The following is a 17,164-nucleotide window of genomic DNA, read 5'->3' as shown; positions in this document are numbered from 1 at the left end:
CAAGTGGGCAGAAAGGGACCTGGATGTATTTTATCCTTGCAGGGATGGGGACTTCACCACTGCCCTGAGCAGCCTGTTCCAGTGCTTGAGAGTGCTTGAGTGAAGCACTTCATCTCCGTGAAAGATTTTTTTTCCCCATTTCCAATCTCCCCTGGCACAGCTTGAGGCCGTTTCCCCTTGTCCTGTCCCTGTTCCCTGGAGCAGATCCCAAATCCCCCCAGCTGTCCCCTCCTGTCAGGGAGTTGTGCAGAGCCACAAGGTCCTCCCTGAGCCTCCTTTTGTCCAGGCTGAGCTCCTTTCCCAGCTCCCTCATCCTCCCAAAGACTCATTTCATCCAGCAGCAAGGGAAAGGGACAGTCAGGCAGGATTGGAGTGCCAGCTGTGACACCAGATGTGACTGTTGGTGAAGATCCCCCACTATCCATCTCCCAGGAATCTTGCAAGTGATCCCAGGAGCAGCTTTCCACATGGAGCTGCAGATCAGCAGTGACTTCCAGCAGCTGCAGATCCGACTGAGATCTCAGGATCAAACCCCTGTGCTCTGGCTCCCCAGGGATGTCCCACAAGCAGCACACAAGGTCGAGGATTTCTGCCATGGACCAAGGCTGACCCTTGGCAGCCCCTCACCCTTCTGACCCGGGTTTTGGTGGCAGTGCCGTCCCCTCCTGGCCTCCAGGCTTCCCAGCACAAACAGTTTCCCATGTTTTTGTTCCCCCTGCAGGTCACTATTATATTATATATATTGCCAGGACATCCCATGCAGCCCTCAAGAGAGCACATGGACAGTACTCACCAAATGGGGCAATAAAAAATTATCTGCCTGTCTATTCCAGCTGGCTGAGACAAAACTACCATGAGAAAGAGTGCACAGAGTGAGGGAATGTGTCTGAAAGAATGGCAAGGATCAGCTGTCCTTGGGAATTTAATGTAGAGGCAGCTCTGAAGTGCTGGGACACAGCTCTGATCAGCCACTGCTCCCTCCTTCCTAGGCAGCCTGCAATACAAAGAATTGTGTTTCCTGACTGCCTGGCACCAGAGACCCCCCAGATTCCACGAAGAAAACAAACAAAAAAAAAAAAAAAAACAAACGAAACAACCAGTTTATAATTTACCAAAGCAGCGGTGAAAATCCCAGCACTGAACTGTGGCAACAGCAAATCTCACAAAGAGCTGCAGCTGCACATCCCAAACCTTCACTGCAGAGCTGGAAGCTGCCTTGGGACATGCCCATCACACCAGGATCCCTGCAAGACTTTCCTGGGACATGCACACTCTCTTATCTGAGGGCCATAGTGCTCTGGAATTGGTCTGGAGCATCCGAGGAGCAGCTACTGGCAGGGTTGCTGTTATAACCTGCCCAGCAATCAGGAATGCAGGGAGAAAGCTGGGAAGCTGCAATGTGGGCAAACCACAGCAGCTGTGCCATGAGTGGATCCCTGCAGGAAAAGCTGGGGAGGAAAGCTCAGGGCCAGGGCTGGTGAGTCAGGCAGGGAGCCTGGGAGCCAATAAAGCTCCAGGGCTGAGATAAAACCCTTTGGCAAAAGCCATGGGAAAGAAAGCCAAAGTTTTCCTAGAAAACTGTTCCACCCCCTCCACCCTGGCCAAGAGTGCGAGTACTGAAGGGATGCAATACTTACCGTAGGAAAATTAGCAGTGAAGAAGGTGTTTGGAGACACAGCCATAATCCCAGTTCCCATGGGGACAATGGGGACAAGCACCTGCTCTGCCCCATCTCAAAGGACCATGGAATCCCTGACTGGGTTGGGTTAGAAGGGACTTTAGAGCTCATCTCATTCCACCCCCTGCCATGGGTAGGGGGTATCCTCCTCCAGACCAAGACCCATCCAACCTGGTCTTGATGGTCATCCCATCAAGAAAAGCCACAACCACACCAGCTGCAAGCCTTGAAATCTCTCCTATCCCTTATAAACCCAAAAATCCCTCCTTGCCCAAATATTGTGGCTGCTGCAGCCTAAAAATTTGAAGGTGTGATGAGCTGCAGTGATGCCATGTGGAAGGGAACATCCAATGGACAGGTGGAAGAGTTTTTCCATGGTAAAATCTAAGCAGACTTTTCAAAGCACTTGAAAAAGCAGGCAGTGCAAAGATCCAGAGGAATCCAGTGTGGCTGGATTGTAAGGAATGACCCGGTAGGGTTTAGGTTTCACCTTTTAAGAGGAGCCATTAAAAACACAAGGGGAAGGACTGAGCGACTCCATGCCAAAAGACAGAGAGGTTTCACCACCACTCTGAGAACCAGAGGTCTGCAGGAGACATTTATAAGGGTGTACAGCAGGGAAGAGAAAAATAAAACCTTTTTTGAGGGTTTACAGCAGCACCAATCACCACCACAACACCCATGAGGTTTCCACAGGAAGCACCACTTGGTGTGAGCGTGGCTTTAGAGCAGCTCCCACACACCTTGAGGGCAAAGCCACGCAAGTGCCACCAGTTTGCCACTGCTGCCATGGTCCTTGATAAAACGTGGCACTGGGGACCACGCCAGCGTCCCCTCCCAGCCATGCCCTGCTGTGCAAAGGGCAGGAAACAAGGCAGGGAGTGGTCCTTGAGAGGGAACCTGCTGCTTTGAGGATGGAGTGGAACATCCATAAGCTGGGACAACTGAGGCAGCACCAAACCTTGTATGAGAGATTGCCAGTGTGAAATTCTGGCTGATAAAGAGGAAGGACTGAGTTGAAATAACACAAAGTAAAGCCATTTCAACAACCACGCATGGGTCACGCTCATATTTCCCCCCTCCACACACACATCCCCAAAACAGATCAACAGCAAGAGATTTTCTCGTAGATTTTTTTTTTCTTTACATTGTGTTAGAGTTCAAAAAAAAAAAAAAAAGAACCCAACAGAATTAATAAATATTAAAAGTTAAAAAGCTCTGAATCTCGTATGTACAAAACTTTATACATCATGGTAACACTGGACAAGGTTACAGCACAGGAACAACTCCATGCATCCACCTGGCTTAGGAGGGTGCAGGGGATCAGAGTCATTCTCTTCTCCTGGAGACAGGACCAGAGACAGGACAAAGCCACCCGAGCTCAGCCTGCCTTCAGCTGGAATAAATTGCCCATCTCTGGAAGTGTTCAAGGCCAGGATGGGGCTTGAAGCAACCTGGTCTAGTGGAAGGTGTCCCTGCCCGTGGCAGGAGGGCTGGAACTGGATGAGCTTTAGTTTCTTCCCACCAAAACCATTCCAGGATTCCATGAAACAGGCGGTGCCGGGTGCCAGGCCTGCAGCATCCCCACCCCAGAGCACCCACAGCTGGTGGGGGAGAGGTTATCACACCCTGCTTTCCATCTCCCCCCCACCCCTCAGCTTGAGGTCAGGATCAGCACCTGCAATGCAGCCCCCATGCCCAAACACCCCCAGGGACCCTGGCTGTGGGTGCAAGGAGCTGGGTCACCCCTAATCCACAGCTCTGCCCCGAGGTGCAGCGAGGAGCCACTGCAAATATTCCTTTAGCTATAAAGCACCAAAGCCTAGGCCAGCAGGGAAGGCAGGGGTGCAGCTGGGAATTTCAGAGGAAGGATGTCACAGCCCATTTTTGAGGGGAAAGGACTTTTCGTTATGCTCCTTGGAGAGCAAACAAAACGTTCTCTTTGGCACAATAAATAAATGCTGGCGCTCCCATGGAGGGGCTGGCAGGGGGCATGGTGGTGGTTGCAGCATTCTAAGGAGTGAATGCCACTCTGGTATCCCCACAGGATCCCCTGTGGGTAGGAATACCTGCATGCCCTGGATCTGGGCACTCCACAGGCACCCTCCATGTGCCCACTCCCACGAGGTGTGCCAGCTGTGTGGCTCAGACAGACTGGGGGGCTTTCTTCCACATTTTGGGATGCCCACCTAATGCCAAAGGGCAGCACCCGGGAGCCCAGGGACCTCCAGCCTCAGGTGCTTTCAGAGGAGTTGGAAAAATGTTCGTCCAGCCGTGACTCAGCAGCTGGAGGAGGGTGTTGGGAAGCTCCAGGGGAGCAATTCAGAGTCCAATGCTAAAAACGTCAGGAATGCAGAGGGGTCTCCATCCATTTGAGTCAAAGCAAGTACCTCAACCCTGTCACAATCCATGCCAGACAGGGAAAATCACCCCAGGCCACCTCACCAGCAAGCCCTGGATACCTGCAGAGTTTACAAACACTGTCCCTAGGGATGCCACATCCTACTTGTTGGATACTGGGGAAGCAGGACCCTCACCATGCATGTGCTCCCAAGAACATCCCAATTAGCAATGCCAAACCGGTCTACCTGCCGAGCCTTGCCTTCCTGGGACTCCACCTCCCCCTCCCCAAAATTTCTTCCCTCACAGGTGCCCACCTTCCCTGCCACTGTACCCAGAGGTGCCCTAAATACCACAACCATGGAAGCCCCCTCAGGAACACCTTTGTCAGGAAGTTTTTGGGGACTGAAACTCACGAAGGCAAACCCTGTGCCCAGAGCTGGCCCAAAACCCAGCAAGGAGAGGGCAGCCCAAGGCTCCTAAAGTGCTGTGCAAACATTTAGTACTTGGCACAATAGTTTGTAATGGTATTAATCACCCCCCTTCCACCCATTCCCAAGCAATGAGACATGCAGATGAATCTTTGTCTCTCTCCCTGTCTCCTTATAGCTGCCTCTGAAATCCATTCCTGGCTTCCCAGTCACTCCCAGTTCCCCCTGCAAGCTTTTGCTGCCCCACAGGCACTGGGTCCAAGGGTGTAGGGATGAGGCTGGTGATCCTGGGGAGGCTGGGCATTGGTATCAGCTCAAGGCTGGCCAAGGGCATATTGGCTAAAAAACCAAGTCACTCCCAGGTGACGGGCATTTTTGACATCAACTTTTGGTCTTTGACCCGTGGTTCTTATTGCTCACTTTGGAATCCCCTGGACCACTTCCTGCCTTCAGGACAGAAGCAGCTCTATGCTTGTCACGTTCCACCTTCCCCCAGACATGTTTCCCAAACTCTCTACCCCAACAGGGACAGCCCAGAGCAGCAATTTGGGATTTCCCCACATTTCCCCTCTCCTCACCTCACCATCTCCCTCCAGTTTCCCTGCCCACCCCAGATTCCCATGATCTTCTCATTGCTATCCCCAAGCTCCAGGGCTGAATCACCAAGCCAGGACTCTCCTGTTTTGCTGCTTGGAGCAGGAGGAAGGAAGATGCAACACTAAAGCCATCCCCCTCCCACATCTTTTTAGCACCCTGGGAGGAAGCAGCCTGTCTACACACAACTTTTTTTGCTCTTTTCCACCTTTTTTTCCCACAGTGCTGTCAAAAAGCGCCATGGCACGGCTGGGAGGCCGTGTGGGATCATGAGAAATGAGTGGTTTTCCCAGGAATTCCTGGGTGCTAAGCCAGGTCGTTCCCAAACCTGGCAGTGACACCCATGAAAACCATTGCTGGAAGTTGGGGGAAAGGAAAAAGATGAGGAGAAAGGGAGGGAAGAGGGAGAAAGGCTTTCCCTGCCTCACAGTGAGGTGGTCCTGAGCAGGTTACCTGGCCCCCTGGCCCCTTCCTGGCTCCCTCGGCGCTGGCAGCTCCCCTGGGAAAGCACCACTGCTGGATATCCCAGGTGCTGGAGTGGGGTCCCCACCAGGCTGCCCCCGAGCCAGGGTAGTGGGGTAGGGGAAGAGCGCCAGAGCAGGGCTGGGAGTGGTGGTTCCCGGGGGAATGCTGGTGACGGGGGGTGAGCCAGTGGTGGAGGAGGCTTTCTTCCCACAGGATTCGCAGCAGAGCTTGTTGTATCCAGGGATGGAGCAGTAGCGAGCCAGGACCTCCATCTGGCAGAAGATGGACTTGTCCCCGAGGCAAGGCTCCCCTGGAGAGGGACAGAGCAGCACAAAATAAGGTGGCACTGAGCTCCCAGCCCGGCACCTCTCCAGCAGGATTCCCAGAGGGAACAAGGTGCCCTTTCAGAGCACTGCCTACCCACATAGGAAGAGGGCAAGAGGGACCTGGGAAATGATGCCGAAGAATTGAAGGATTCTGTGCATGGAGAAAAAACAGAGAGCAAGAGATGCTCCAAACCAAGATGCACTGAGCCCCAGCTATGAAGGACTTTAAACCAAAAGCCATCTCCTTACTTTAAAAAATTCCAACGTCAAAAAAGGAAAGAGTATAAAAACCGGGATGCGGAAGGAACGCAACAGGGAAACCGCAGGACCTCATCCACCACACGATGGCAATGGAGCACCGGGCTTTGGAGCAGCAGCGGAGGGTAAAACTCCCCAGGAGCGCTGCTGGATGAGCTCCCACCTCCGAACTTCCCGCAGGGAGGTGCAGAAGTCCTGGGGAGGGTTATCCCAGGAAGCACCACCCGTACACGAGCGCGGGCACTTACTGGAGGAGATCTTGCTCACGGGGTTCTTGGCACTGTCCTGGGGCAGCCGCTGCCCTTTGGTCGTGCCGTGGTCACCGGCATCGGCGCTGGTGGTGATGCCGGAGAGCTTCCCTGCAGAGAGAGCACCACGATGTCCAGCAGCCACGGGGGTGCTGAGAGCACTCAGCATGCCTCGGGAGGGTGTTAGTTTTGTTTTTAGGGATCTCCTTAAAAATCAAATCCCTTAAGCACCCAGCATTTCAGCCGCTCAAAACCCTCCCGAGATAAACTCGAGGGTGCCCATCTCCACCAGCTCATCACACGTTCAACCTGCCAGAAAACCCAAAACCAGACAACACCAGGGCTAAGAGAAGGGAAATACTTTGCCTGGCTTTTAACTCCTTTTTTACAGCCAGCAGCATTAAGGACGTTCAACCCAACCTGCTGGCAACTCCTGAAGCCACAACGGGCTGGAGGCATTCATGAGGGTTGATCCCCACCACCACATGCCCCATCCCAGTGCCACCTCCTCCTCCTCTCACCTGGGCAGAGGGCCACGTGGCAGCCCTGGATGGCCTCCGGCTTGTCACCCTCGCAGCGCGCGCCGCTCTCGCTGCCCTTGCACACCACCTGCCGCTGCTGGACGCCTTCCCCGCAGGTCACCGAGCACTGCACCCAGACAGACAGACAGACAGAAAGTGACAGCGTGGGGATAGCCCCCACACTCCCTAGCATGTGCTGATGGCTATTTCTCAGGTGGATATTGCTTTCTGATATGGGGGTTCCCTCCCTGTCTCCCAAACCCCCACGCTCTCCGCACAGGGATGCTCTTCTCCTCTCGTTTTTACTTGTACCCTTATCTCCGGAAGTATTCAAAGCCACGAAAGCAACCTGGTCTAGTGGAAGAGGACCTGACCAAGGCAAGGAGGTATAATGAGGCTTTAAGGTCCCTTCCGACCCAAACCATTCCAGGATTCTGTGAAAACATCACAGTCTGTTGTACCCTTATCTCCAACAAAGCCAGGCTGGATGGGACTCTGAGCAACCTGGTCTAATGGAAAGTGTCCCCATCCATGGGCAGGGGGGCCAGACTAGATGACCTTTACAGCTCCCTCTTAACCAAACCATCCCAGGATTCTACTCCACGACCCCTATAAGCACCTGACCTCCACACCCACCTCCCATACCCTCCTTGTGGGGGTTTCCTCACCTCAGACCAGGCTCCTGTCCTCCACTGCACGGGGCAGGGCAGGCGGCCGCAGGGCCGGCGGGTCTCGGGGCGCTGCCCGGGGCAGTATTTGGTGTGCAGGGTGCGGTTGGTGCCGTCCTGCAGGCGCTGCACGCACTGCACCGCCCGCGCCTGCACCCCCAGCTTCCCGCAGGAGCGGCTGCAGGCGCCCCACTCCTCAGCCACCCACCTGCCAGGGAGGGAAGATGGACATGGAGAAGGCATTTGAGGCGATGCTTGTGCTGGGAAGAGGCTGGAAACGCTCCCAACGCAGCCCTGAACCTCCCGCCGGAGAGGGATGGGAGCACCTCGGGCCATACATGGACTTACATGGGCTGGGAGCATTCCTGGAGGTTACAGCGCCTCCGGATTGGCTTCGGTTTCTTGCCGTTGTCACAGAAGTTCCTGTGCACCATCCGGTTGTCGCTTTTCCGACGGCAGCCGTACTTGGTGTACTGGATGCCTGAAGGGGGCAGAGAGTGGCCAGTGAGGTGATGGGTGTGGGAGTCCCTCCAGGTTCCCCCAGGCCACTCTCCTGCATCCCTGCTGGGATATGTGCTCTCAGATGCCACCCAAGGTTTGCTGAGGATGCCCAGTTAACCCTGATGTGGCTGCAGGACCCTCCACCCTCCCCGCTCGGCGTCCCCCAGGCTGCTGTGGAGTGCACAGAGCTGGTGTTTGATGTCCCAGCCCATGGCAGGGGTTTGGACCAGGTGATCTTTAAAGGTTCCTTCCAACCCAAACCACTGTGATTCCCAGAGCACCAGGTGCTCCCTATGATCGGAGGGTCACATCCCAGTGGCAGCATGGAAACGGGCTTTCACCAGCAAACCTCACGCCTACTTCTGTGCAAACTTTAGTAGTGGTCATCTTCCAAATCACTGTTTCTTGGGTCAAATCCAGTTCAAAACAGCCAAGGAATTCAAAAATCATAGCAGGTCCACGGATGGACAGACAAAGGTACGCACACACAGTCACGCAAGCCCTGTTTCCATAAGAAATCTGGCTAAAATGCTCACTCAAACTGCTTTGCAATAATTTTTCCTTGCCAGAGATGCCCCAAGGGGTTCACATACCCTCTACCATATCCAAGCATCCCCCCGTGCATGCCCTGTAGGCTGCTATGAAGAGGAAGCTACCTCCTCCACACGCCTTGGAGCACTGGGACCAGCTCTTGAGGGCCCACTCGTAGGAATCCATCTCCTCCAGCAGGACATTGTTATTTCCAATCATGGGCAGCAGGTCTTCGTGGATGATGTACCTGTACATGAGGCTGCTCCTCACTTCCTCCTCCTGAGGGATGACCTGCAGGCACAGAGGGAGCAGTCAGAGAGGGGGAAGAATGATGGAAGAATGAAGATGGGAAAGGGACCACATGGCAAGGCGGCTCACGCCCAAAACTGGGGACGAACACAGAGATGAATGGGAGCCCAGATCTGCCATTCCCTGCATGTCCAGGGAATCCAACCTGTTATTCCCCACATACCAGCATAACTGAAATGGGATTTGGAATCAGAAGCAATTGCTGCAGAGCAATGTGCAGCTGGACTCAAAGGCAAGTGCCCGAGCCACTCATCCTTGTGCCATTCCCTCAAGCAGCTCGTCACCTCTTGCTTCTGGTTGGCTCATTTCCTGGATTTAATGACATGCCCCATACTCTTCCTCTACCCACATCCTTCCATCACCTGCTATATCACACCTCAGACCACCTCCCCTGTCTGTGACAGTCGTCCCCAAGCCTGTGCCAGCCAGGCTTACCAAAACACTGATGGCCTCGTGCAGGGGACCACTGGTTTTCAGGCTCTCCTTGCCTTGCTCCACAGTGTATTCCCACTCCAAGCCCATCTCAATGAACACTTGGCTTTTGGTTTCTTTGGCCTTGGCATTCAGGATGAAGTTCCCCGTGGCTTGATTCTTAACAGCTGGAGGAGAAATGAGATAGTTTCAGTATCATTCTCTCTGGTCACTCACTTTGGAGGATGGGAATGACCTAAACAAGACCCTCTTTGGTGGGAATTATGAGAAAAGGGCTGAAAAAGGGTGAAGGGAGAGGTGGACTAGTGTTGGAACCCAGAAGCCTGGGAGTTCTGAGCTTTCTGACACTGATCCCCAGAAGAACATTGCTTTTGACTCGAGGCCTTGGAGAAGGCTTCCAAATTTGAGTGATGGAGTTAGAATCACTGGTGTGTAGTTGAATAGAGGTGTGTGGTGTCTCATGGTGAAGGATTTGGAATTTAGGATTTTTAGAATATAGTAATAGGTACAGGACAAGAGGGACATTCTTGGGCATTCTCTCTTTCTGTCTCCTTCCTCCCTCCCTCTTTCTAGTTTCAGGTAGTAGTTTTTGGTTGGATAGTTAGTGCTGTACTGAGGGTCATGGGTGTTTGGTTATTGGGTCAAAAGTATAAATAATATAGGTGTTAGCTCTTTATTGGACTGTATGGCTTTAAAAGACCTTGTAACTAGCTAGATTCAGGTACATTTTGCTCACTTTTAGCTGGTACCTAGGAGTGTTGCAGAATGCTCTGTACTTTAGGTAAGATTTAATGAACAACCAAGCCCAAACACAAGAAAATTTGTCTCCTTCACGTTTTTAATCCTGACTCTGAGTGAAGATAGAAGAAAATGAAGACAAGCCACGAATTAAGTGGTGCAGTTAACCCATTTACAGATTAGGGCATGCTCACCGATGCTGTGGGATGCTGGCTCCATCTCTTCTATCTGAAGGTGCCTTGCTCCAGCTGGGATCTCAAACATCTTCAAAACACCTGAAAGGGAGGGATGAAGGAGGGAGGGAGGAGAAAGAGCAGGTTTCCTCCAACTGGACACACGAATCCAGCTTGTGAATCCACTTCCAAACCCAGCCAGGCCTCTCACCTGGCTGCTTGGGGGTCTTGGCCAACGTGCCCTTCACCGTCCGGCAGTGGGAATTGTCCCCCCCGCAGACCCCACACTTGTCATCCTGCTTCAGGGAGCCAACCTCCTTGTCACAGCCCACGTGCTGGCACCCGGGGGAGGAGAGGACAAGCCTGGGGTTACACGGGGTTACAGCCCTGCAGCCCAGCCCATCGCTCCGTCATCCCCTTTGCTGCACGTGGGCTCGGTCCCCAGGGGCAAAACACGTGTCCCCAAGGGGCTGAGCTCTCTCCTGGCCAGGGAAAGGACAGGGACAGCCCCACAAGAACTCCTCACCACGCACTCTCCCCGGACACAGACGCTGTAGGGGTCTCTGTAGCTGCAGCGGGTCCCGTCGTGAACAACCTGGTTCATGAACACCACATCTCCCGTGCCCTCGGACTGGCAGATCAACTCACACTTCTGAGCATCTGCGGCAAAGGAAAAGGGGAATGGGAGAAAAAGGGAGGTGGGGGGAAAAGGGGGTTGTGGAAATTCGTTAGGGTGAGTGAAGGCAGAAACCCATCTCAGCCCCTACCCCTGAGCACAGCCACAATTCCACAAAGCCCAGGATATTCATGTGGCTGATCTCCCAAGCCCATTTGCTGCTCAAGAGCCCGCACTTTTGCCCAGTACACTCAGGAAATTAAGGGAAGGACAGGACACACCACATGAGGCTGCAATGCAAGTAGGCAGCTCTGCTCTGGAAACAGGCTGGGAGAGGTGGGGGTGTTCAGCCTGGAGAACAGAAGGCTCCAGGGAGAACTTAGAGCCCCTTCCAGTGCCTGAAGGGGCACCAAGAAAGCTGGAGAGGAACTTTGGACAAGGAGAAAGGCTCAGAGTGACAGGACAAAGGGGAATAGTTTCAAACTGACAGAAGGCAGGAATAGATGGGGTATTGGGAAGAAATTCTATATTGTGAGGGTGGTGAGGCCCTGGCACAGGTCACCCAGAGAAGCTGCGGCTGCCCCTGGGTCCCTGGAAATGTTCTTCCAACTGTGAGTAACCTGGTCTAGCAGAAGGTGTCCCTGGCCATGGCTGCAGGGTTGGAATGAGATCATCTTTAAGGTCCCTTCCAACCCAAACCGTTCTGCGATTCCGTGATTTTAAAAAGCTGGCTGCTCGATGTCGGCTTATTACACAACAGTTTCCAGCTCAGGAGCTTCCCACCACCCAACATCTGTGCAGCCAGCACAATCTCCATCCCAAGGTGATGGCCACGAGGGCAGAGTCCTCTGAAGGAATTTGGCCGCTGCTCCTTTGCTAGCACCCGCCACCACTCACCGTCATGATGCTCGTAGGGAAGCCAGGAATGCTTGCTGTTCTGGTGGGTGTAGTAGGAGTTGCGCTTGGAGCACTGCTGGGCACGGAAATCCTGGTAGGGCCCCGGGCACTCCTCGGCATTGCACACCTGGTACTCGTAGGTGGCTCCTGGGCACTGGCGCCCTCCGTATGCCGGGCTGGAAAATAATGTAAGAGTGCTGGAGAGGGGATGGTGTTCAACCCCAGCACAGCTCAGTGCCCGAATACACGGCACGGCTCTCGCAGGAACAGATGTTCCCATCCCTGCCAATGAGGGGAAGAGCCAGGAACCTCTGGCTCGTGGCCACTTCCAGCTGGGAAAAGGGAGGGAGGCAAAGCCCAGACGTACGGCGGGTTGTCGCAGCTCCGGCTGCGGGATCGCACGCCTCCCCCGCAGGTCCGGGAGCACGAGCCGAACTTGGACCACGAGCTCCAGCTGCCATCCTGGCTGTAAGGCTGCTCCGACATCTTCCAGATGCAGTGGCCCTTGAAGCACCACTGGAAGGGAGGAGAAGGAATGAGTTCCAGACCTCTTCCAAAGCGCCCAGCACCAGTGGAGAGCTCTCCTGCACCCACAGCACTACAGAAATGGTAAAGCAAGGGAGGAAGGTGCTCTTCACCGTGCCCTCGCACACATCCCTCCTGTAGGAAGCAAGACCAGCCCCTACCTTTCCAGGAGAGCACTCGGTCCCATCCAAGGGCGGCCCCTTCTTGGTCTTGCAGAAGTAGGGGTTGTCCGGGTGGCTGCACCACAGCTGCTTGCAGGGGTCGAAGGTGCGGAACTGGGGAGCACAGAGGAGCTGGGCTGGGACAGCAGCGGCCAGGAGCAGCAGGATGGTGGCAGCCAGGCTTGCTGGGGATGCCAGGGAGGGGGGACAGCGTGGCCATGCAGCCCGTACTCACGGCCGTGCACGTCTTGTACCCCACGCCGAAGTCGAAGCGGCACTGCTCGTCCATGGAATAATTAATTCCAGGCAGCTCAGGCAATGTGGGCCACTGGTGCTCAAAGGGGTCATCCAGGAGGCAGTCGTAGGAGCTGCAGAGTCAGACAGAGGATTTCCTTCCATCAGCCCATCGCTCAGCTCCAGGCCACTCTCCAAATTCAGCTACTGAGTAATTTGAATTATCATGGAACCCCAGAATGGTTTGAGTCGGAATGGTCTTTAAGGCCATAGAGTTCCAGCCCCTGCCATGGGCAGGGACACTTTCCACTAGCCCAGGCTGCTCCAAGCCCCAGCCAACCTGGCCTCAGACACTTCCAGGGATCCACTGGCAGCCACAGCTTCTCTGGGTAACGTGTGCCAGGGCCTCACCTCCCTCACAGGAAAGAATTTTTTCCTATTATCCCATCTAACCCTACTCTCAGTCAGAGGGAAGCCCCTTGCCCTCTTAGAGCCCCCAGCTCTCTTAGAGCCCCTTTAGGCACTGGAAGAGGCTCCAAGATCTCCCTGGAGCCTTCTGCTCTCCAAGCCAAACACCCCCAGTTCTTCCAGCCTGTCTCCAGAGGCACTCCATCCCTGGGAGCATCCTTGGCTACCAAAAGCCACCAGCCACCAGTCCAAAGGGAGAACATCCCCTCCCCAGCTGGAAGGGGCGTACTGGATGTAGCGGTTGAGCTCCTGTTTGCTGCAGCGGGACCAGTGGTAGCGGTGGAAGGCGGCCTGGACCAGCGGTGCCATGATGCTCCCCATGCTGGTCTCATCGGCGCAGCGGTTGCCCTGGCCGTCGTGCTCCATGCCCAACCTGGCGGGAAGATCCCAAGGGATTCACACCTGCAGCAGCAGCAGCAGCAGCAGCAGCGAGCCCCCTCTGCAAAGAGAGGGGCACCACCACAGCCAGCTCTGTCCCCACGACTTACACGTGCCCGGTCTCGTGGGCGACGACGAAGGCGGAGGAGAAGCCGTCCTCGTGGTTGAGGGTGCAGCTGCGGAGAGGGTGGCACATCCCCGTCACCGGAGCGTAGCCTGGGGGCAAAGAGAGCAGGGAAGGACAGAGAGGAGGAGAGGAGAGAGAAAACCTTTGAGAGAGGAGGGGCAAAAATGAAAAATTAAGAAAAAAAACCACCCCGCAAATACATAACCTGGCTTCGCCGCAACAGAAGAGAAAACAGAGGGAAGGTGCTGAAGAGGAGGTCACTTGGATGGCAGCCCAAAGGCTCGCTCACCAGTGTGATCACCCCGGTGCCAAAAGCCAGCAGAGGTTGCTCTGGGGCTTGATGGCACCACTGTGCCCTTGTGCCAACACACCTGGGCAGGCAGGAGGCAGAAACAGCACCCACGACACCCTGTCAGTGTGGGTGGCCATCGCCTCCCAGCCCAGGAATGGCATCCCCCACATTCTTCTTCGTTTAAAACAAATAAAGAAGTGAAAAGAGAGAGAAGGGAAGGCATGAGGAGCTCCCCAGAGCCCTGCCAAAACCACAGCCCTGCTCCCCACGGGGCGCACCCGCACATGCACCCGCCCCAGCCCAGCACCCCAGCCCTCGATCAAGTGCAGTGCAGTGGGGCAGCTGAGGGCAGAGGAACCTTCCCCCGCCCAGGCAGCAACACATCGCCTCCATTTTGGTCACTTTTCTTTTACTTTTCACCATATTTCTGCCCAATTCAATTAACTTGTTGGCACACTCCAGAATTTACTCCTCAAAGGCTTTTACGTGTGTTGGCTTTTTTTTTAAGGCTGACCCTTTTTGGCATCAAGGGAATTAGTGAAGGAAGGACTTAGAGGTCAGAGAGGCAAAAGCAGGGCAGGACCATGCTGGATAACCATGCCCTGGGGACTGGGATGCTGGAAGAGGAGTGGGCAGCAGCAGGAGAGGGGTGCTGATGAGCCAAGGGAGATGCACATCCCTACACCCACCCTGGCTAAACCACGGGGTCCACAGATCTCCCCATCCTTGTGGGATACTTGATCCATACCAAGTCACTCCCAAAACAGGGTTTAAGCACAGAGTAATAAATCAAACCCCGGATAAATAATTTGAAAAGACATTTTTTTTCCCCCTGTGAAACTTTCCACAGGAAAGAACAAAGTTGTGGGAAGCTTTCTCTACAAGGGAAGGGTAAAATTATTTTGTCTAGGATGAAAATTGGATAAATTCCCAACCAAAGAAGTTGTGGATGGGAGATGAGACAAAGGAATATGAAATGGTGGATGCTTACAAAAGCAGTTTTTTGCAGTGAAGACTCCAGTAAGAACTGGAAGGAGTATAAAAGGTTCTCCACAGGAGAACGATGATGAGAAGCAACTACCTGAAAAATACTAAATTCTGAGCATCCTTTAGCCCAGGCCAGAAAACCCTCCTGTGCCATCCACTGCAGAGGGACACGGAAACTCTCTGGGTGTTGACAAGACCCCTACAGCAGCAATTAATAATTTACAACCCATCTGTCCACTGTTTTTCTCTTCAAAGGGCAGGGATAATTTGGTGCCACTCTCTGGTCCTTCATTCTACGCATCCCCGAGCTTAATGGGGTGTCGGGGATCTCCAAGAACTTTGTTTTGGGGGAAAAGAGGCAAGAGCAAGCATAGTGTTACTATTCCAGCAGCCCAAGCAGAGGGAAATTCCCAGTGGATGAGGAGCTCCTTGTGCCATGCAGCACAGCCAGGCTAGGACACGGCAACCACGGGGACTTCCACAGAAAGTCCTGGAGATGTGTGACAAGCAGAGAGCCAGACCCTCAGGGAAAAGGGGAAGGAGCTGCTGGAAGGAGCACCTCTAGAGCAGGGCTGCTCCATCGAACTCACAACTCCTTCCCACCAAGGGGCAGCCTAGGGAGTCTCCCCCTTCTGCCAAAAAAGGTCCTCCCACGAAAGAATGTCTTTGGACACAGTCACTTTGCCAGGAAGGGTCTAGAAAAATGAAACAAAAGCTGGTATTTCACCCGTGTGACTCTGGACAAGGAGACCAGGGCAGGTCACCTGCTTGGCACAAGCCAAAGTCTGCTGTTTGGTGGCCACAGCACACTCAGGAGGGTTTCCAGCTGGATATTTCGTGAGGTTCATCTCCTGCTGAGGGACATCCTTTTCATGGAGGTAATCCAAGTTAGGACAGGTTTCCTTCTCCACCTTTGCTTCCTCCAGTGCACACCAGGAGGACCTGTGCTGCAGATGAGGGTGACAATACCCACCCCATTCACGGCATCAAACGGAGCCTCCTGATGGAAATCCAGACCTGGCCACCAGCGTGGAAATGAGGAGATGGGAATTTGGAAGCGGCAGGCTCAGAACTGGGAAAAGTCACCTCTCGTGATAACACCAAAGCACCTGTTTTCCTAATGGAGCCATGCAACATCAGAAGGTTTTCCTGAAAATTTTTATTAGCAAGGCCTCCAACTTGTCAGCCCACACCAGCGCAATCTCTGCACCAAGAAGGTGAGAGATTCCTGAAGTGAAACTTCCTCTTTGGCCCAGGGTTTATAGAATGCTCCCACGTCCAAGATATAAACCCATATAAAAACAAGTTTTAAAGGTCCTCCAGAGAACAGAATAAATTGATTGCCCCCATGGGGCTCCCTGTGGCATTTCATTTTTTTTTTAATCTTATTTTTATATTTTTAAGGCATTTTGGGCCAAGGGGAGGACTGGTAGATGAAATCAAGGAGCAGGAGACTAAATAAACAGAGATATTTTTATCCATTCAGGTTGATGCTCTGGATTAATTCCCTGTCTCTCTCTTCTGTCTCTCTTTTCTTCACGTGAAAGAAAAAAAATACCGATTTTTATAACCTTTTTCTGGACCTTGCTGGCCAAGTAACAGACTGTGCTGGCAGGAAATCCTCTCACCCCTGGCTGGCTTTTCCCCCCGGCAAACTGCACATACCTGATCGAGACAAATACAGTACCTTGCATACCTGCAGGCCCAAAATCTTGCCTGGTGAGGAAGACGGCGTGGTCGTGGTACTCGGCGTGCTCGGGGTCGGAGCGCTGCTGCGAGTGCGCCCAGCGGCACACCTGCTCCAAGCTCCGCGACGGATTCCCCCGCTCGATCAGGCTGACCGACTGCGGAAAGAACGGAAAATCCACTGCTGGGGAGGACAGGGAAGAGGTGTCGCCCTCCCCCTGGAAGCCAAAGAGGTTTTATCCCAATCGGGAGGCAGGAAGAGCAGAGCTCCGTGAGTTGAGCTCGCTCCTGGATTCAAACATCTGCTCCTTATTTCCTACATCGTCCCCTGAACCTGAGAAGTGATGTAGCTGGACAAAGCAGCTGCCTCCAGATCAGCTTTGGGGAAGATAAATCATCCCTAACAGAGCCTGGCAGCTCCCATCCCGCTGCATCACCACAGCTCCAAATCTCCTCCCCTCCACGGATCAACCTCCAGCCCAGAGCACAAACGTCGCCGGGAGGGAGCCAGACAGATTGTTGGCTTCCTCAGCTAGAGATGATGTTCCTGGTCCCATGGAAGCCTCCAAAAATGGGCCAG

At 53.9% G+C, this 17,164-nt stretch overlaps 1 protein-coding gene across 1 annotated transcript in view; it reads right to left on the bottom strand.

The window, feature by feature from the left end:
- Positions 1-5,492: 5,492 nt before the first annotated feature.
- ADAMTS14 (ADAM metallopeptidase with thrombospondin type 1 motif 14) overlaps positions 5,493-17,164 on the bottom strand; it is a 28,110-nt gene continuing 16,438 nt past the window's right edge. Inside the window, exons 6-22 of the mRNA XM_062496237.1 lie at positions 16,586-16,742; positions 13,603-13,708; positions 13,344-13,487; positions 12,648-12,780; positions 12,413-12,526; positions 12,094-12,242; positions 11,727-11,902; positions 10,740-10,873; positions 10,425-10,548; positions 10,235-10,315; positions 9,306-9,469; positions 8,687-8,852; positions 7,878-8,010; positions 7,530-7,737; positions 6,862-6,988; positions 6,341-6,451; positions 5,493-5,818 (exon numbers count right to left, since the gene is read on the bottom strand). Of these exons, the coding sequence (XP_062352221.1) occupies positions 5,493-5,818; positions 6,341-6,451; positions 6,862-6,988; positions 7,530-7,737; positions 7,878-8,010; positions 8,687-8,852; positions 9,306-9,469; positions 10,235-10,315; positions 10,425-10,548; positions 10,740-10,873; positions 11,727-11,902; positions 12,094-12,242; positions 12,413-12,526; positions 12,648-12,780; positions 13,344-13,487; positions 13,603-13,708; positions 16,586-16,742 (2,553 nt within the window). The remainder of the gene's footprint in view (positions 5,819-6,340; positions 6,452-6,861; positions 6,989-7,529; positions 7,738-7,877; positions 8,011-8,686; positions 8,853-9,305; positions 9,470-10,234; positions 10,316-10,424; positions 10,549-10,739; positions 10,874-11,726; positions 11,903-12,093; positions 12,243-12,412; positions 12,527-12,647; positions 12,781-13,343; positions 13,488-13,602; positions 13,709-16,585; positions 16,743-17,164) is intronic.

The sequence above is a fragment of the Cinclus cinclus genome, chromosome 7, assembly GCF_963662255.1.
Source record: "Cinclus cinclus chromosome 7, bCinCin1.1, whole genome shotgun sequence".
Taxonomy (NCBI): Eukaryota; Metazoa; Chordata; class Aves; order Passeriformes; family Cinclidae; genus Cinclus; species Cinclus cinclus.
The sequence above is the reverse complement of the archived record's forward strand: the minus strand, read 5'-3'. Positions and strand labels throughout refer to the sequence as shown.